The sequence below is a fragment of the Rattus norvegicus genome, chromosome 8 (assembly GCF_021556685.1).
Source record: "Rattus norvegicus strain SHRSP/BbbUtx chromosome 8, alternate assembly SHRSP_T2T, whole genome shotgun sequence".
Taxonomy (NCBI): domain Eukaryota; kingdom Metazoa; phylum Chordata; class Mammalia; order Rodentia; family Muridae; genus Rattus; species Rattus norvegicus.
In genome coordinates this window covers 117,463,899-117,484,395 of record NC_141541.1, presented here as the reverse complement: position 1 = coordinate 117,484,395, position 20,497 = coordinate 117,463,899, and the positions used below count along the sequence as shown (strand labels likewise).

The following is a 20,497-nucleotide window of genomic DNA, read 5'->3' as shown; positions in this document are numbered from 1 at the left end:
TGGCCCGGTGCTCTGTAAGAAAGCACACTGAGCAGTAAGCGGCACCCCTCCATGAGGTTCTGGCCCTGCTTGAGTTCCTGTCCTGTCCTGTTCCTGTCAGTAATGAACAGTGATGTGGAAGCTTAAACCAAATAAACCCTTTCCTCTCCAACTTGCTTTTTGGTCATGGTGCTTCATTGCAGCAACAGAAACTAATTAAGACAGGGTCCTTTAGCTCATCTGCCTGTTTTCCAAAAATACCCCTCCCCTAGGCCTCAGATCACACCCCCCCCCGCCCCCACCCCTACCGCTTTGAGCACCAGATCCCAGTCACCTAGCACCTTGTCAGCACCACCATGACAACCTTCCCTGACACTCACTCCAACTGCTACCCCAGCACTCCAGCTCCTTCCCCCCCACCCCACCCCCACCGTCTAACCTTATGTTCCTCAACTCTCCCAAACCTATCCTCATCCTGCCTAGGACAGTCTGCACCGAGTCCCTCAAATTTGTTGGCCTCCCTACTTCTGCAACATCTAGGAGCCCCTTCCATGTACAGGGAATCCCCTCTGCTCAAACCCACCCAATGGAACTAATTTCATGCTAGAGGGAGGCCTGGCCTCGGCTTTACAGCCTTCCTCATCTGTACAAATAGGGTGCTTCCTGGCACTTCAGTGTATGAACACCCTTGGGTGCTGGGCTTGTTTCACTCTTGGGGGACTACTATATGACAATAAGTGGTCAACTGACCAAGAGATTAGGTTCTCAGAAGTCCAGAGAACTTAGGAGCCATTTTGGGCCATGCTCACTGTTTAGGGATGAGCACAGCATCCAAGAGTAGAGGGCTCCGCTCCTCGTGGGCCGCCCGCTGGCTTCACAGGCACAAACAAGCTCTCACTGGAAGCGGACAGCTGTAGTGCACTCTGGGGAGGCTGTTAGACTGACTCTTCACTATGGTTCTAGACGGCTAATACTCAGCACAGAGCAACATCCCACAAATTCTATTTACCTAAGGCCGCCCACACCATTTAGCACAGGAGGTCAAGGGTCACTGTTCCCTCTGAAGAGAGAGGTCAAGGTTCTCAGGGCAGTCCATTTTCATGTTTCACTCTACCCTTCCTTAACTATGTCTCCACACTCCACCAGTGAGGCCCTGAACTGTGCTCATGCCTATTTGAGGGTCCCAGGTGGCACGGAGAGGGCTTTGTATCAGGGATATGCAGACCAGCGTGGATCTTTAATGATAGCCCCTGTCTCTTCCTTTCAGCATCAGAAGTACATCTCTTCCCCACCCCATGGCAGAAAGCCGCGCACCAGGCTAGGTTCTACTCACCTGAGCCCACACAGGGACAACAAGCAAAGGGCAGTCATGCCAGGGTATTCTAAGTGAGAATCCAGGGCTAATTTCATCCAACACAGTCCCGAACTAGGACCACTAGGAGATGAGACAGGAGCTAAAGGGGATGAGCTCTCATTCCAGGCTAACCCCCGAGTACCAGACTTCGGAAGTCAATGATAAAACTGAGTCCGACAGGGGTTGGGGATTTAGCTCAGTGGTAGAGCGCTTGCCTAGGAAGCGCAAGGCCCTGGGTTCGGTCCCCAGCTCTGAAAAAAAGAACCGAAAAAAAAAAACAAAAAAAAAACAAAAACTGAGTCCAACAGAAAGATCTTTTACATAATACAAATTCTTAGATATTTTAATTGGATATTTGTGCAAAGTTTGGATAATTAATGCAAATAGGTATTACCTACAGAATAAAATATACCAGTCGGCGAACCCCTCTGATGGTATTCAGAGTCAAGTTGAGGTTGTATGTACCTCAAAGATTCATTATATCCCCAACACAGCCTACAGTCACCCTTCGGCCCCTTTGAAGACGGATTCCAGGGCTAACTGGTCTTGAATAGCATGTAGAGCAGCGGCAATGTGGCCATAAAAGTCACACAGGTGACCAGCGTGCTAGAGATGGCATTCCTGTTGGCCTGGGCTTCTAGCCTCTGCTCCATCTCTGACAGCGCCAACATCGTACTCCCATGTTCCAGCAAAGAGCTGGGCAGGGCCCCATCCAGTGGCTCCACCATGCCTGGATGTGCCGGGACCTTTGCAAGTCGAACCACCCCAGCCATTTGGCTGCAAGTCTTTTCCAGGCTGTCAAGCTGCTCTCGTAAACCCTCTAGGCAGGAATAGACCTGCCGGGAATGATTGAGCTGCTCTTTCATGGCAGCTGAAAGGCCATCTATGTCTTTTCCTCGGGGAGAAGAAGGACCTGTTGGTGACCCAGAGCCCTGGTCCTGCCCAACGTGCACCAGGCCCCTCAGATCCACCATAAGGTTCTGGAGGTCTTTCTGTTGGAGGGAATAGCTAGAAGCCTGTTCACGGATGGCCTCCTGGAGGCTCACAGGCCCTTTCTGGGCTTCCAGGAGTAAGGCCTTCAGTTCTTGTAGCCGGACACGGTTAACATAGGTGGAACCAGCCACACCTATCAGAGCTCCTAGAACTGACCCAATGAGGGACCAGTTCTTGGTCCTCTCAGCCCTTGTACGCTCTTTCTCGTGACTCTCCCGCACAGCTGCAGAGAAGAGAGAGAACTTCTCTCGCTCTGAGTCTTCCGCACGCAGATATGCTATTCGGAGCCTCTTCTCTTCCTGTGGGAAAAAAGTGGTGTGAGACAGCAGCAAGGAGCCTTGTGACTACAGCCAGGGGCACAGGGGCCACTCCCCTGCCACTGGCTCTACAAACAGCTGCGCCATGAATAAAGACAGAAGACTGTACCTGTCGGTGCAGGAGCAGAGCTGTGGGGTGTGTGAAAGGTAGCCATGTGATCATCCCACCCGGCAGCCATAAGCCCGTACCCCCCCTCTTCAATAGTTTGGGGGTCAGATAGTATTTTGCTGCACTGTTCAGCCCAATACTCAGGAAAGAGCAGGCAGACAGGCTCTGGAAGTCTGGGCCCAAGACCACCATAGAATCTTCTGGTTTACCTCCTCCAAGACCTCCGATCAACAGTCAGCGCCACCCCCTGCCATGCTAGGGGCTTGTGCAGGTAACGAAGGGCTGCTTCCTGAGAGGCTCACCTGTAGCATCCTGTGTTCCAAAGTAGCCAGTTCCAGGTACTGGTTGTCCTCCCTGGAGACTCGGTCCAAGCGGTCCCTCACCTCCTTCAGCTTCGTCTGCTGAGCTTCTAGATCCTCCCGGGCTTCTCGAACAAGACCACGCGCCACCATGAACACTTTCTCCGCCTGTAGAGAGAATGTCCAACCCTGCTCTGTGGCTCAGCTCCACAGCTAAGGAGGCAGCAGCTGAGCAGGGGTCACTGGGGGGTCACTGTGAAAGGTAGAAATTCGAACGCTAATTTGGCTCACTCTGGCTCAACATGGGCCACACCCACGTGAAGCCCTGGATTTATTCATTCAAGCAGAAATAACATGCCCCTGAGAAACTTTCAAAGCAAACAGTGACACAATCTTTGTCCGAGAGATCCAGCCAACTCTTGTCTGATGGGAACCACCGCGAGGAGCCCAGTGTGTAACTGAGGCCTACAATACCACCATCAAGTCCTTGCCACAGCCTCTAGCTTACGGCCCTGGACATGCCAACTCAGCCAAACTCACAGGTTATTCTCCAAGGAGAAGAGACAACCACGTGCCTCAGATCCCCAGCCGAACCCCCGATCTTTTCCAACCTTGCTATGCTGTTCAGACAGGTGACACGGTGCATTTCTGCAGCCACCAGACTTGAAAACCACAGGCAGCTCAGTCCACCTAAGACAATGCTTCTCAGTGCCCCCTGCTTTAGCACTGTAAGGCAAAACTGTCCACGAAAGACGGTTTTGCTGGTCTAATACACAGAGGAGTCATTAGCCAGGGACTTTTCAGTACTTGAGTGTTGAGTGTGCAGAGAGCAGAGGGTATAATTACAGAGACCTTCGCTCCAGTAGCACAGATCCAGATCTCCTCATGATCGAGGCAAGTATTTCTACCAGTGATGTTTGTTTGCAAGTCTGAGCTGGGTGTGGTGACCCATGCCTATAATCTCAGCACTGAGGAAAGAAGATCACGAGTTCAGAGCCAGACTAAAAAGTATTCTAAGTTCCAGGCAAGTCTGGACTTCAAGACAAAACCATCTCAGGAGAAAAACAAAAACAAACAAACAAACAAGGCTAGTTATGGTGGCAAACACCTATAATCCCAGCACTCACGAGGTGGACACAGGAAGATGAGGAGTTCGGCTACACAAGGATTCCAAGGCCAGCCTGCAGTACAGATGACCCTTTCTTTCTTTTCTGTGGTTTTTTTTTTTTAAATATTTATTTATTATACATAAGTACACTGTAGCTGTCTTCAGACACACCAGAAGAGGGATCAGATCCCATTACAGATGGTTGTGAGCCACCATGTGGTTACTGGGATTTGAACATTCTGAGCCATCTCTCCAGCCCCTTTTCTGTGTTTTTAAAGATAAATTTATTTATTTTATGTATGCGAGTACACTGTAGCTGTCTTCAGACACACCAGAAGAGGGCATCGAATCTCATTACAGATGGTTGTGAGTTACCATGTGGTTGCTGGGATTTGAACTCAGGACCTTCAGAAGAGCAGTCAGTGCTCTTAACCACTGAGCCATCTCTCCAACCCCATAAGACCCTTTCTTAAACAAAAGACACAAATGTGCCCACAGTTTCCCAGCTGCTATCACATAGTTTTTTGTTAGGAGCCCAAGCCACACTCCCTCCTCACCTCTGTCACGTTTCCCTGGGCCTCTCGAACTTCATTGAGTCCTACAAACTCCTCATATCTGTCCCACCAAGCCTTGGCAGTTGAGGCTGCTTGATTCCGAATGGTGTGGCTTAGTGTTCTTCCCAACTCGGGGAGGCGATGATACAGCCCTAAGGCTGCAGCTTCTGGTCGCTTCTCTCCAGGTCGGCTGGGACCTGGACTGCACAGAGTCCTTGTCATGAGGAGGTCCGTTCCACGAAAGGTTCTCCATACCAGTCTATGGGGTACACCCACCACCTGCTGCATTGTGAATACAGGGCTGCACCCCGTCATCGCAAGAGCTGTGAGGAACATACCAGACAGATTAGCTCCTGACTGAGAAAGCCTAGACACAAGTCAGGTCTCAACTAAACAGACTCATTTCTGCCCCTGTAGCAAGAGGACAGCCAGGCTTTTCCAAGGGTTTGGGACAAGGAATCACTCGTGGGAAAGCTCATCAGGGTGTCATGCCTTCCCTTTCCTCCCATGATGCCATACACACCATCTCCTAGGTCTCTCAGACAGGACCTAGGTGAGAAACGTGGTGCTTGCTTTTTCTGCTAAGGCCAGAGAAAATCCTCAAACCTGAGTTGCCTACGAAGACAAAAAAATTCACAGAGGCTCCATGGTCTGGGTCTGGTGGTACAGGTTTGTAATTCCAGCCACCTGGGAGGTTGATGCAGGAGGACTGGTCAAGGATAGCAGAGTCTAGGGCTGGAGAGATGGCTCAGTGGTTAAGAGTGCTGACTGCTCTCCCAGAGGTCCTGAGTTCAATTCCCAGCAACCACATGATGGCTCACAACCATCTGCAATGAAAGCTGATGCCCTCTTCTGGTGTGTCTGAAGACAGTTACAATGTACTTATAATAATAAAAAAATAAACCTTTAAAAAAATTGCAGAGTCTATATAGCAAGTTGTGAGACCCTGTTTTTAACAACAAAATAACAATTAAGGGCCTGGGAGTATAGCTCAGTGTCAGAGTACTTACCCATCATGCCTATGGCCATAGGTTCAATCCCCATTACTGGAAACACTCACACACACACACACACACACACACACACACACACACACACGACTCTTTGGAAATGAGGGAACTAAGGATGACTGAGAGAAAGCTCACTTCCAGAGTCACTCCTCTAAAAGATCCTCACACCTGACTTCCAGGCTCTGTGAGGCTGCCCCTAGCTCTCCTCTGAAAGGGCAGTTCCAGAGGAGGAAAACCCTGTTTTCCACGCTGCAGAGTGCTTTTCTTAGGCTCAAATCACACCATCCCTCTGCTCTCACGCCTGACTTTCAGGTCCCAGGTCCAGTCTCACATTTCTCACCTCAGCTCCAGCCTCGGCCGCAGCCACTCAGCAGGCCAGGCTTCTGTGATCCCTTTCAGCCCTGCTTTACAATACCTACTTCCTCTGACCTGCACAGGACAAGGAGTACCCAGAGCAGGCAGTGCCCGGCCCAAGAACAGAAGGGGCTCAGAATCCGGAGGAAGGGCCAAGTTACCCAGAATCCCAGAAAAACCTGGCAACCTTCTCTGGTCAAACAGCATTAAGCCCCAGGCACTGATGAGAGCGACACCTGGTGGCCAACGAAGGAAAGCAACGGGAGCAGGGAAAGAAAGAGGAAGGGCCGGGAGAGCACAAAAGGGCTTCCTCAAACTATTGTTGTAATTTCTTTCCTTAGTTTCGAGGCATGAAAGTTCTCACAGGTGGTAACTAGGAGGTGGCAGGATAGTTTTGAGAATTTCTTTATATGCAGATTAACTGGATCATATGAAAAGGATAGGATGTAAACACACGCAGGTGTGATGGGGCTTCCTCATGTGCAGATTTACTCCATGCACCCCAGGCTCCTCCTCAGAGGAGCGCTCTTCTGGTCAAAGTGGGCTCAGGCTGAGAGCCACAGAAGAGGGGATCTTGGTGGCACTGCTTCCAAGCTGGTGCTCCACCTGAACTCTTGAGTCTCATTCACAAAGCTAAGACAGCACGAACCACTCCCATCCAAGCCCCGACACCAGGGCCTACAGAACACAAGTTACTACAGTCCCTCAACAGCTCTGCAAGTTTACCTTTCATCCAGGCCAAGCACAATACCCAGCCCCCCTTCCAGTGAGCCTTGGCAGAAGTGAGCTGGCCATCTACCACTGCCTCACACCTCCCTCTGTCTCCCTCCGGAGACACAGAGGTTAGGGAGGAAGCCTAGCAGAGCCTGACACACGCCAGACAGGCTCTGTACCACTACAGCCTCAGCGGCTTCCCCTCTCTTTTGATCCTATTCTAAGACTCGGAGGTCCCGGGACTGCTGTGTCTCAGATGCCTTCCATCTCTCCATAGCTTTCAGAGCCCATCTCTTCCAGAAGTCACTGCTTCCTCTCAACTTCCTCCAGCCTTTCCAGCCCAGTTCCTGGCTCGTCCTCTACTAGCTGTCTGCTCTCGGTTCCCTGAACATCACCCACCTGGCTGGGATGAAACCTACAGCTTGCTTTCCACAGAGCAGCCCGGGGGCAGGTTAACACCGGAGGGAGAGCACAGCTTACAGTTCCCAACTCACCTGCACAAAGGGATCTGGCAGAAACCAGAAAGGTCAGGCACTCCCAGCCTTCCCCTCCCCTTTCCCACAGCCATACTCTCTTCCAACCACCCTGACACCCTAAGTATGATCTGTATGATTCTGTGTCCTGCCACCTCCAAATATGCCTCTCTTCCTCCACAAGTCTGTGACCTATGTCTGCTCCAATGTCCTCTTTCAATAAGGCCTTCCTTGACCACTCCCTTACAGGCCACCTTTCTTGCTTTCTGCATCAGATAAAATTGCCTAGCAAGAATGTGTGCTTGGTAATAGCAGGAAGTGTCAGGGACTCCCAGCTTGTTTCCCTCAGCCACTCCCTCCTTTCAGCCTCTCCTTGCCACCACACCATGAGCTGGCTTGTCTCTCAATCCGAATGGCATCCACACACAGGTGTCTCACAGGCCCTTCAGCTGGTCAGGGGAGAATGGTGCTGCCAGAGGGAGTACCTAGGAAGCTCTTGGAGTCATCTGCAAGGTGCTCAATGCAGCTGGAAGGTAAAGCAGAGGTGGGCTGGGTGGGGGACAGCTGGACAGAGGCCACATTAAGCAGGAGCCCGCATCTCGAATCTTGCCTTCTCAGATTGGTTTTCCACCGTCAGCAGATGGCTGCCTTCAACCCTGCTTTTCCACACAGGGTGGTGGTGTTGTGGTGGTTTCCTCCTGGCTTACTGTCTCAGCTGCCAGTATCTCCCAGCCCCAGCCCTTTACTGCAATACTGGGGAGTTAAGCCCATGAGCTGGTGTTCTACACCTCTAGTTCTCCACTTCTCTCTTAATTTTTTTTAATATTTTTTACCTTTTTTTTTTTAAAAAAAAAAAAAACAGGGTTTCTTTCTTTGAGTAACCCTGGCTGTCTGTCCTGGAACTCACTTTGTAGATTGGGCTAGCCTCAAACTCAGAGATCCAACTGCCTCTGCTTCCCAAGTGTTGGGATTAAAGGCAGTGTCACCATGCCCAGCCTTTTCTCTTGTTTTGTTTTGTTTTAAGATTTATGTATTTATACACTGCTGCTGTCTTCAGACACACCAGAAGAGGGCATTGGATCCCATTACAGATGGTTGTGAGCCACCATGTGGTTGCTGGGAATTGAACTCAGGACCTCTGGAAGTGCAGTCAGTGCTCTAAACCACTGAGCCATCTCTCCAGTCCTCTCTTTATTAAAGATTGAAAAAAGAAGAAGCATGCTTCTTAGGAAGAGCAACACACACTCTCAGACACTGCTCCGTAGTTGATGAGACACCTCATCCAGCCACTGGCCCTGTGACCCTTAGAGCCCTGATAGATCCTTCAAAGCCTGTGCACTGTGATAGCCCCCTCTTCCTTCAAAGCCTGTGCTCTGTGATAGCCCCCTCTTCCTTCAAAGCCTGTGCACTGTGATAGCCCCCTCTTCCTTCAAAGCCTGTGCTCTGTGATAGCCCCCTCTTCCTTCAAAACCTGTGCACTGTGATAGCCCCCTCTTCCTTCAAAGCCTGTGCACTGTGATAGCCCCCTCTTCCTTCAAAGCCTGTGCACTGAGATAGCCCCCTCTTCCTTCAAAGCCTGTGCACTGAGATAGCCCCCTCTTCCTTCAAAGCCTGTGCACTGAGATAGCCCCTCTCCCTTCAAAGCCTGTGCACTGAGATAGCCCCCTCTTCCTTCAAAGCCTGTGCACTGAGATAGCCCCCTCTTCCTTCAAAGCCTGTGCACTGAGATAGCCCCCTCTTCCTGCAAAGCCTGTGCACTGAGATAGCCCCTCTCCCTTCAAAGCCTGTGCACTGAGATAGCCCCCTCTTCCTTCAAAGCCTGTGCACTGAGATAGCCCCCTCTTCCTTCAAAGCCTGTGCACTGAGATAGCTCCGTCTTCCTTCAAAGCCTGTGCACTGAGATAGCCCCTCTCCCTTCAAAGGTCATCTTTACTTGGCTTTCATTTGCTCTCCTCTCCCTAACCGCCAGACACTTCTGCAGCCCAAGATGCAGTGCTCGGATTCCCCTCTCATGCAGCCGTCTGGACAGAAAATGCTGGAGGGGCTGAGATGGCTTCGTGGTGGGGAAACGAAGTTTGGTTCCCAGTATGCAGATCCATGCTTGCACCACCTATAACTTCAGTAACAGGGACTCGCCGCCCCCTTCTGGCCTCCATGGACAACTGCATTTACAGTCACATTCCTCCATAGACTCACAAGCACAGGTAACTAAAATACAATGTAAGGGCTAGGAGTATTGGTGCACGTCTTTAATCCCAGCACACAGGAAGCAGAGGCTGGTGGAGCTCTGAGAGTTCAAGGCCAGGCTGGTCTACATAGTAAGTTCCAGGTGAGCCAAGGACCCTGTCTCAGAAAACCAACCAACCAATCAATCAATCAACAAAATAGAACATATTTTTAAATAGTTTACTTTATAACTGGTTATGGTGGTACCTTCCTTTAACCCAAGTACTCAGAAGGCAGAAGCAGGCAGATCTCTATGAGTTCTAGGCTAACCAGTCCTACATAGTAAGCCACCATCTCAAAAAACAAAACAAAACAAAACAAAAAACAAACAAACAAACAAAAAAAAACCAAACCACAAAAAGCCAAAAAAACCAAAAAACAACAAAAAAAACCCCCTCAAAAACCTGGTTTTGGGGCTGGAGAGATGACACAGAGGTTAAGAGCAATTGCTGCTTTCAGAGGTCCAGGGTTTAGTTCCCAGGACACACATCACAACCACCAGCTCTAGGGGATCCAATTCCCTCTTCTAGTTTCCATAGGCACTTCATGCATATGGTACATGGATGGACAAGCAGGCACACAGACAAATGCATAAAAATTACAAAAAAGAAAAACCCATAGGGCTAGGGACATAGGTACATGGTACAGTATCAGGGAGGCCCTGGGCTTGATCCCCAGCACTGGGGAGAAAAGTGAAAGGACTCAGCCTACTCAACGTGGTGCTCAAACCTGCAATCCCCACACTTGGGAGGCTGGGCAGGAAGACTTCCACAAGTCCCAGGCTAGCCCAGTCTACAGAGTGAGTGAATCTCTATTTCAAACCCAGAGAGAGCAGGAGGAAATACTTCTATAACTGGTTGTAGTAATATTTGTATAATCTTTGATTTATTAGAATCACTGAATTATACAAGTTAAATAGCTAAATTATATAGTAAGCTTATATCAGTAAACCTGTTATTAAAAAAATAATAGCTGGGCTGGAGAGATGGTTCAGAGGCTAAGAAGGCATATAAATTAGTTTGGCTCCTAGCACTTACATTAGGCAACTCACAATTGCCTGTAACTCCGGTTCTGGGGTGCCTGATGGCTCTGGCCTTTGAACATGTGTTCTCTCTCTCTCTCTCTCTCTCTCTCTCCTCTCTCTCTCTCTCATAATTAGATTTTTTTCTCAAAAACTGGGCTGTCTAATAGTGCAATTATACAGCACTTGTCTAACATGCATAGGCCCTGGGTTCAATCCCTAGTGCATACATTCATTCACACACACACACAGAAACACACACACACACACACACACACACACACACACACACACCCCTGTTACTTCTTCAGCCAAAGCTTCTCTTCGGGATTTTATACTATCTAACTGTTCAACCCATATCACCGCTTGAAACCTAATAGTAATCTATCTTAACCCCCACTGTGGTTAATGGTAACTCAGGTACGAATGATAAGCTGACAACCTCACATCGCCCTAATTCCCCTTTTCTCTCCTATCTCAAATCCAATCTACTAGCAAAATCCCATTGACTTTCTAAACCTAGGAGCCCTCCCTCTCTATCTCTGTCAGGGATGCAGAGTGGTCTCGATGACCAGCATACCATGGTTAGACTACCTCTCACTCACCTGACAGGTCCCTGTGCTTCTCCATTCCAGCTCTGAGGTCAACAACAGAGCTGCAATGATCTTTCAAATACACAGAGAACTCCATGTCAACCCCTCCAACAGTCCCGCAGTTCCTTCAAGGCAAAAGCCAATGTCTTCTCCATGACTTTCATTCCTCTCTGACTGCACTTTCAGCTGGTTCCTCACTCCTTCCAATCATATGAAGGACTGGAACACACGAGGCCACTTTCCACCCAGGGCCTTGGCACTGCCTAGCTGTTCCCTGTTTAGAGCTGGCTCCCTGACCTTCCTCAAGTCCTACTCAAATGGACCCTGGAGAGTTCTTATCTAACGACCCTATCAAAAATTGACATCCCACCAAAGGAGCATTCCGTAACCACTTTCTGTTTATTTTTTTTCTCCCCACACAGGTCACATAACCTGGGATGCGTATTTTACTTATCTGCTTTGCTGTAGGTTTGTCTTGCTACAGTGTCAGCTTTCCTCAATCCTCAGTTCAGAGTTACTATTTATCTATATAAAGTACATAATCAACAAGACAATGAGCTAGAAGAAAGAATTTGCAAACAGTTGCACTCATTATTTCATAAAGTGCGAACTTTTCCCCGCGGCTTCTGAAGCTGAGGACTGGGCGATAGTGGCCACTACCCACTTCTGTCATCTCCCATCCTATCTCGTGCCAGCCACCTGTGCTTTCCTTGGTTCCGGAAAGGCACTTTGCATGTACCCTCCCCCCGACCTGCAATGCTTTCTTTCTGTGTGGGATTACCAGCTTTATGACCAGACACGCTCCCCCACCCCCACGTTTTCGAATTGACCTAGGCAGAAGGAGCCTCCCGCCCCGTACCTGAAGAGACTAAGCTTATTAGGCTCCAGCAGTATGCCCCGCGTCTGCCACTCAATTGACCCCTGACCGGCCAGCACCCGCCCCTGGAGGGCGAATCCTTTAAAATACGTGAGGGCAACTTCCTGTCTAGCGGCCAATCAGGAGCCACGCATAGGTGCGGCATAGGCGCGGCATAGGCACAGGCTGTAAGCCCCGTTTCCGGCTTAGGATCAGGGTCTGGTGAAGGGGCAGGAGGCGCCATGTCGGGCCGCGAAGGTAAGGTTGTTTGGGGATGGGGGCACAGATGAACGGGGGGGGGGGGGGAAATGGGAGGGCGATGGATGGCGGGGATGGGCCGAGCATGCTCGTGTCGCCCACAGGTGGCAAAAAGAAGCCCCTGAAACAGCCCAAGAAGCAGGCCAAGGAGATGGACGAGGTAAGGACGGGAGCGGAGGCGCGGGCGGGCGCTGAGGGAATGGGCGATAGGGCTGGAGTGAACCTGCTCTGCCTCTCTGCAGGAAGATAAGGCTTTCAAGCAGAAACAAAAGGAGGAACAGAAGAAACTCGAGGAGCTAAAAGCCAAGGCCGCGGGGAAGGGTCCCCTGGGTAAGTGAAGATCGAGCCGGTTGTAGGTGTACGAGGGCAGGCTAGATCTGCTCCGGGGGTCGATGGTGACCTTGGCCTTGGGTTTGTGCAGTTCGAAGGGGCGGAAATGGAAACGTGGCCAGAAGTGAAATCTTCTGCCTCTCAAGACAGTCTTGGGTTTCCAGTTCATGGAGAAGCTACAGAAATGGAAACACCACGTGTGCCAGACAGATACATGTAGCTAAGTATCGTCCAACTAGTTCTGGCTCCAAATTAGTAATTTACTGCTTCTTTATAGTTAACATTAGAACAAGAGCTTTTGTACTTGCTGGTCGCGTTATCTGTAATGATAATGAGTCCTGAATCACCTTTGGGTACTATCTAGACTTAAAGTCCAGGCTCCTTAACATGTGTTTTGCTCTGGGTGCTGTTTTGTTTTGGACTATACCGGGAAGCAAACTCGTGTGTGCAAGGCAAACACACTCCTTCTTGAGCTGTACCCCATACACCATGCGCCCTCTGTGCCTTTTTACAATAATAACTTTGCCGGCAATTTCCCCTCTTAGGAGTGAACCACAGGTCCAAGAATCTTAATATCGCATTAAGAAAAGTTTTAATTTTTGTATTTAAGCGTATGGGTGGTTTTTTTTTTTTTTTTTGGTTCTTTTTTTCGGAGCTGGGGACCGAACCCAGGGCCTTGCGCTTCCTAGGTAAGCGCTCTACCACTGAGCTAAATCCCCAGCCCCGCGTATGGGTGTTTTTTATGCATGCATTTCTGTGTAACATGTGTCCAGTGCCCTGAGAGACCAGACAAGGGTCAAATCTGGAACTGTAGTTACAGATGCTTGTAAGCTGGAAATTAAACCCAGCTCCCTGGAAGAGCAGCCAGTGCTCTTAAGTGCTGAGCTATCTCTCTACCCCCCTTTTTATTTTGTTTGTTAATTGCTAGACAAGTCATTTATTATAAATTTCTGAGACTGGCCTTGAACTCTGGATTCTCCTGCCTTCACCTAGATAACTGAGAGTCTGTGCCAGCAGCTTGGCTTTAATGTGCATTGTAAAAGCACTGTTGTGCGTTTTCTAACTTGGGTCGTTTCTGATTTTTACTGGTGTGACATAGATACTGGAACTGTCACCCCAAGACCTGTTGCAGTGGGTTTGATCCATTGTTTATCCACACAGCAATGAAACTCTAGCTGTTGAGGTTGCTTTTTAAAATGAGGTCAGGTATCCGGCACTTTTAATCTGTGATTATGTATAAGGAGGTCAGACCTTGGGGAAATCCTGTACAGACGGAGCATTCATAATCTGTAAATCCAAAGTGTTCCGGATCTGAGACTTAACACCAGAAGAACACTCCACCCCTGGCCTTGGGTGATGGGTTGCAGTCAAATGCATAGGTACTGGACTTGTTGTATTACATTAACTTACAGCTGTGTGCATGGGGTGGGCTTCACCTAAATGTTGGGTTCACAATTTTGTGCCATCTCTAAAATATGTGTACGTAAATATCCCACAAATCCTAAATACTTGTGGTCCCAGGGATTTCTGTTAAAGGAAATCCAGCTAGTACTGCTTGTCACCGAGCTCCATCCATTTTGGGTTTCTTGCTTGTTTTAAACAAGGTCTCCTAATAATTCCTCATCCCCTGAACTTGACCTTGATATGCTGGGATGCACCCCTGTGCCTACATTATTAAGATTTGTGTTGTCACGGTTCTTTTGTGTAGCTCTGACTGTCCTGGAACTCACTCTGTAGACCAGGCTGGCCTCAAGCTCAGAGATCCTCCTGCCTCTGCCTCCCAAGTGCTGGGATCAAAGGTGGGCACCTCCACTGCTAGGCTGTGCTCTCTTTCTTAAATTAGGTGTGGATGATTGTACAACCATTCCACTATCTACCGAGTGCCAAATGTACTGGCATTTTTAAAATTGAATGAAATAAAGGCATAACAAACCGGTCTCTGGGAATATAAGATGGGATATAGTGTCTTGTTATGTCTCAGTTTAGAATGTGCAGTTATGAGGGGACCATGAGGTGGATCAGTGGGTAAAAGCCTGCCTCTGAGCCTGAGGACCCAAGTTCAATCCCTGGGATCTATGTAGTAGGATTGTCTAATTCCTGAAAGCTGTCCTCTGATTTCTACCTACACACTGTGGCACATGTGTGTGCACTGGTGTATTCATACTTAAAATAAGTTAAATGTAATTTGAAAAAAAAGGGGGAGAGAACTGGAGAGCTGGCTCAGCAGTGAGAGCTGCTGCTCTTGCAGAGGACTCGGGCTTGGCTCCCATGACTTACATAGTTATTCAGCGACCATCTCTAATTCCAGTTTTAGGGAATCTGACCTCTGCAGGTACCAGGCATTCACATGGTTTACATATGTAAATGCAGTAAAACATGCATACAAGTAGAATTAAAAGTTGATTTTTAAGCCTGCATTAAAGAACTAGAGAGATGGCTTATTTGGTAAAGGGCTCATCTGATAAGCGTGAAGACCTGAGTTGATACCCATAGCCTACATAAGAAAAGTTCAGCACAGTGTCTAATTATGATCTCACCACTGTGGAGTCAAGACAGGCAGGTCTCTGTGGTTCTCTGACCAACGAGTCTAGCCTACTCAGCAAGCTCCAGGCCAGTGAGATAACCCTATCTCAGAAAACATGGTTGATAAGGGACTACCTGGGCTTCTGGCTCACACAGTCACACATAAAATATAAAGGGGAAAGTAGTGTGTGATTAGAAGTTAGACCTCCTAGATAGAGCATAGCATGGCGCTGCACACCGCTAATCCTAACACCTGGAGAACCTGCAGCATAAGGATGAATTTTTCGAGACATTTTCTACTTGTGGTTCTCAACTTGTAGGTTGAAAACCCTTGGGGGTTGAAGGACCCTTTCACAGAGGTTATCTAAGAGGATCGGAAAACATAGACACTTGCATTATAATTCATGACAGTAGCAAAATTCCAGTTCTGAAGTAGCAACAAAAACAATTTCATGGTTGGTGGTCACCACAACATGAAGAGCTTTATTAAAGGGTCACAGCATTGTGAAGGTTGAGAACCACTGCTGTACATGGTCTTGGCTGTGCTGGAACTCACAGAGCTCCTCTGCCTCTGCCTCCTGAGTGTTGGGATTAATCACATGCACCACCTCACCTGGCTGAAACCTTCTTTCATACAATTACTCAACCATGCTTTCTCCTGCCCCAACTCCTTCCAGGCCTTCTCCACCTCCCTATCCACCAACTTTTGTGTTCTTTCTCAAAAAGGAGAAACCAGGAGATAGTGGCTTTAATCTGAACACTCACAAGGCAGAGGCAGGCAAGTCTTGAGTTCAAGGTCAGCCAGTTCTACAGAGTGAGTTCTAAGACATCCAGGGCTAACACAGACACCCTTTTTGGAAACCAAACAAACAATAAAGCAAGAAAAATCAAAACAACAGGAGGGAAAAAAGCCAAAACAAAAGCCCACAAAAAAGGGTGAATTTGAAGCCCATCCAAGCTGTTGCCTTTAAGAAAATAAAACACTACAAAACAGAAGCCAGACTACCAGCTGAGAATTGAGGCTTCTCACGTACCAGCCTATAACCTTGAAGAACACCAAACATCGAGACTGACTTATCTGTAAAGTAGGTTGCTGTAGCAGGAGAATTACTAAGCTAATCTGAAGAACACACAGTATGGATGCAGAGCGAGATACTGCCTTGCCCCTACCTCAGCCGTGCTCTGCCTTTCTGGAGATGGTAGCAGTAGGGGCTGGCATGTTTGTGAAAAGTAAACACCCAGTACAAGAGCTAGTTATTACTGGGACCCCTGGGGCTTTGTAGCCATAACAATATTTCTTTTTTTTTTTTTTTTTTTTTTTTTTTTGGTTCTTTTTTTCGGAGCTGGGGACCGAACCCAGGGCCTTGTGCTTCCTAGGTAAGCGCTCTACCACTGAGCTAAATCCTCAGCCCCAACAATATTTCTTCTTAACTGGACTTTTCTCTTTGCAGCTACAGGTGGAATTAAGAAATCTGGCAAAAAGTAAGCTATTCTCACATCTGAGGTGATGGTGACCCTCCTCTTCCATTCCTATTTAAACATCTGGATTCCCTGCCGTAACATCTTTGCCACTACAACTAGAATGAAGTGTTATCCTGTAACCTGTCAAACATCTGGATTCCCTGTCATAACATCTTTGCCACCGAATAGCTAGAATGAAGTGTTATCCTGGAGCCTGTTGTACATTGTAATGAACTTTTGTAAAAAAAAAAAAAAAAAAAAAACCAATAAACTGAGTAACGCGATGGCTCGTTGTCTCTCGTGTTCAGCAATTCCTACCTCAGCTCTGAATTTAAAGTGAACCTAGAGCCTGCTGCTCCATCCTCGTTGTACTCTGAATTCTTATCGCCTTGAATTAAACCAACTCATTTAAAAGCCTATCATTTTTGTGTGCTTGTTTGTCTAGTGGGATACTTCTTCAGAGATTAGTAAAAGGAAATAGTTTTTGTAAAATATAAATAAAAATCGCTTCTCGGCCTTTTGGATAAGATCAAGTGTAGTGTTCTTATCAGTTTAATATCTGATTCGTCCTCTATCCGATATATCCTCGGATAGAGGACGATATATTAAATGGGTTTTTGGACCTAGGAGTTGGAATAGGAGCTTGCTATGTCCACTCCACACATCAACCTGGTATTGCAGTACCTCCAGGAACGGGGGTGAGTTATATATCTATATCTATCTATCTATCTGTCTGTCTGTCTATCTATCTATCTATCTATCTATAGATATATATGCCGTTTGCCTTTCACATCTGGGTTGCCACATGTTAGTGTATTTAAAGATGAACTCAGGCAGAGACAAGGGATCCCTGGAGCAAGCCGGATAGCTAGTCTAGCCAGACAGGTGAGTTTGGGCTCACTTGAAACGGCCTGCCTCAAGACCCTTCCATAGCTTTCATTGCTACATCATGAGTAACTATGTTACCATTACGAATTCTCAATATCTGGTGTGCAACTCCCAAAGGGAGACACTGCTTTCCTTCTGATTTCTTTTTTAAAGACTATAAGTACATTGTAGCTGTCTTCAGACACACCAGAAGAGAGTATCAGATCCCATTACAGATGGCTGTGAGCTACTATGTGGTTGCTGGGAATTGAACTCAGGACCTCTGGAAGAGCAGTCAGTGTTCTTAACCACTGAGACATCTCTCCAGCCCCCTTCTGATTTCTACCATTTACCCTTTAGTTAATTTGCAGCCACAGTGATCATTGCAGCCTCATTGCTTTGGGGGTGTTTTTGAGACAGCATCTCTCAAGGTAGCCCCGGCTGTCCTGGGACTCTAGACCAGGCCTGCTTTTGAGTGCTGGGATTAAAGGCATACACCACTATGCCCAGTTCTGTGTTTTCTGGGGTTTTTGTCTTTTTTACTAGACATTTTCTTAGTGGTGAGGAAATAACACAAAACAGCGAGCACACACAGAGAAGACCCTCTTACAAGGTAGTGAGGACATCCAAGCCTTTTGCTGTGTTTTCACCAACTCTTCTTTTAGAAAATCCTAACTACTTGGGAAGCTGAGACCAGAGGATCACAACTTAAAAGCATGACTGGGTAACAGTCACACAGAAAAAGTAAAAAGAGGGCTGGGGATGTAGCTCAGTTAAGAGCCTTCCATTTCAGACCCCAGTTCCAGAAGAAAAAAAATTATATTCTTCCCTGATTATATTCTTGCCAGATGTTATCGGTCACCAGCCACCATGTAAAGAAACTCCAGAACAGAAATCAGTCTTGTTTGGGAAGGAGGGGGTTGAGACGGGTACTGTAGCACAGACTGACTGGACAGGCCATGACTTAGAATCTTTCTTGCCTAAGCCTCCCTAGTGCTGTGATTATAGCACTAACAATGTGACCCTCAGGAGAGACAGGATGCTGGAAATCAAATCCAGAGTCTTGAATATTCTAAGCAAATACTTTAACACAGTCCAACACCCATCTGTATTTACTGAAATACCTAGTTGAGAAGCACAGGATTTCTGATTTGCCTTCCAGGCCATTAGTACCACTGGGAACAATAAGTTTTCTTTGAGGATTATTCCTTTTTATGAGACAGGCTCTCACTAAATTGCTCAGGGTGACATCGATCTAGTTTAGGGCCAGCCAGGTCTTGAATGTGTGATGCCCCTCCCTGAGGTTCCTGAAGAGCTGGAATTACAGGCCTGCACCATTGCGCCCAGCTAGCATACCTTAAACCCAATACTCAGGCAGCTGATGCAGGAGAATTAAAATTTTAAAACACTAGGTTGAGGACTAGAGAAATGGTTCAGTAGTTAATAGCACTGACTGCTCTTCTAGGGGTTCAATTCCTAACACCCACATGGTGGCTCACTGTTTCCAGTTCAAGGGGAGCTGATGGCCTCTTCTGGCCTCAGACATACATGCAAGCAAAACACGGTCATCTCCAAAACGCAGCTTCTTTGGGCTTTAGGCCCATAGGGTTTTGCCAGCTGACACCCAGCTCTGTGCTGCTGAAAATAATTTATCAATAGTCATAGCCTCCTGCCACCAAACAGAAGGTATTTCTCTTTTATTTGGTGGAATCTAATCCCTCCTGACAATGTTCTTTCTTCCAGAAACAAAGATCTTAACTACTAAGACCCGGGCAATCAGGCAGGCATGGTAGCCCACACCACTTAGAGACACAGGAGGAGTGAAAATTTGAGGCCATCTCAATAAACAAAAACAGCTTGACATGGTGGTTCGTGTCTATAATCCCAGCACTCAGAGGGGAGGAAGGACATTCTGGGATTCCAGGGCCAGCTTTGGTTATAAGTTAAGACACTGTCAAAAGGGGGTGGGAGGATGGGACACTGGGAGGCTTAAGCATTCAACATTATGTTGAACAACTAAGGGAAATTACCAGCAGCTGAATCAAAATACTAAGGCAGTTCTAAGTGATCCAAGGCCTCTGACTTCTGTAGGCATCAGGCATGCATGTGGTGCACATACATGCAGGGAAAACACTCACGCATAAAAAAAAAATGGGGGGGGGAGGCGGGGAGGGGGGACGAGGGAAGGAGGAAGGGAGGAAGATAGGCACACAGGCCTAACACTTTCTAGGCCTGAGCACTCTCCTTTTTCACCGGATGCCTCAGCAAACATTGATTGGCTCACAAGCTAAGTCTGGCACTGAGCAGAGTAGAAAGATCTTGATCTTGTTGCTCTCCAATGCTAATCCCCCACGAATCCTCCCATTTCTGGTAACTGTTCTGCCCACCACTTCTGCTCATACACCCAAGCCCAACTCCTCGGTGAAGTTTTACCTCCTCTCTCTGCTGCAGTAACTTCCACCTGTCATCCTTGTCGAAGTTGAATTTTTTTTCTCAGAAACATCATGCGTCAGCCTCCTAACCCATTTTTCTTGCTATTTCTCCCTCAATCTGTTGGGCAATTCGAGGACCACTCCCGGCGAACCTTCGTTAACCTCTTGAGCTTCATTCGTCTCTACGCTACCAGCGCTCCGGACATAAAGACTCTCCAAGAAATAAATGGAAGTCGGAGCAGTTCCTAATAGGAGGCACACGTTCTCGAGACCATCCTTCCCAGACTTTTTCTCAAACATACATACTTGAAACTTTAGTTATCCTGGAAGATCCCTGCTTCCAGAAGAACGGCATTCCTTCTCCTCCCCACGTCTGCTCTTCCCAGCCTCCCCTCTGAAAGAGTCTCTGGACACGTGAATGGTGGGCCAGCCGCGAGGAGTGAGGTCAAGGACAGCTGACCCCTGAAAGATGCCTGCCTTGATTCAAGGCGAACTGCTTCTCTGTATTCTAGACAGTGCCGGGGGACAGCCACAGGTGAGGTCGGGCAGACGGTCCTCCATCTCGCAACCGGGGTAATGCTAACAGCACTGCAGTGTCCTGGTACTGCCGGGGATCTCAGGGTACTGAGCCCAGCAAGGCAGGAACCTGTCCCGGGTAACGGCGCG

The 20,497-nt window shown here is 48.0% G+C and overlaps 2 protein-coding genes and 1 pseudogene across 6 annotated transcripts; 2 read left to right on the top strand and 1 right to left on the bottom strand.

The window, feature by feature from the left end:
* Window positions 1-1,646: 1,646 nt before the first annotated feature.
* Window positions 1,647-20,491, bottom strand: Ccdc51 (coiled-coil domain containing 51). 5 transcript variants are annotated; one of them, NM_001014098.2, is given in 4 exon segments: window positions 1,647-2,625; window positions 3,055-3,219; window positions 4,717-5,036; window positions 11,964-12,047. In NM_001014098.2, coding segments are annotated over 3 exon segments (1,233 nt in total). In that variant the 5' UTR covers window positions 5,029-5,036; window positions 11,964-12,047; the 3' UTR covers window positions 1,647-1,869.
* On the top strand, window positions 12,135-16,816 carry Tma7 (translation machinery associated 7 homolog). Its single transcript, NM_001126048.2, is given in 4 exon segments — window positions 12,135-12,218; window positions 12,323-12,378; window positions 12,461-12,548; window positions 16,523-16,816. Coding segments are annotated over 4 exon segments (195 nt in total). The 5' UTR covers window positions 12,135-12,202; the 3' UTR covers window positions 16,558-16,816.
* Window positions 17,036-17,238, top strand: LOC120094504 (U2 spliceosomal RNA; annotated as a pseudogene).
* Window positions 20,492-20,497: the final 6 nt, after the last annotated feature.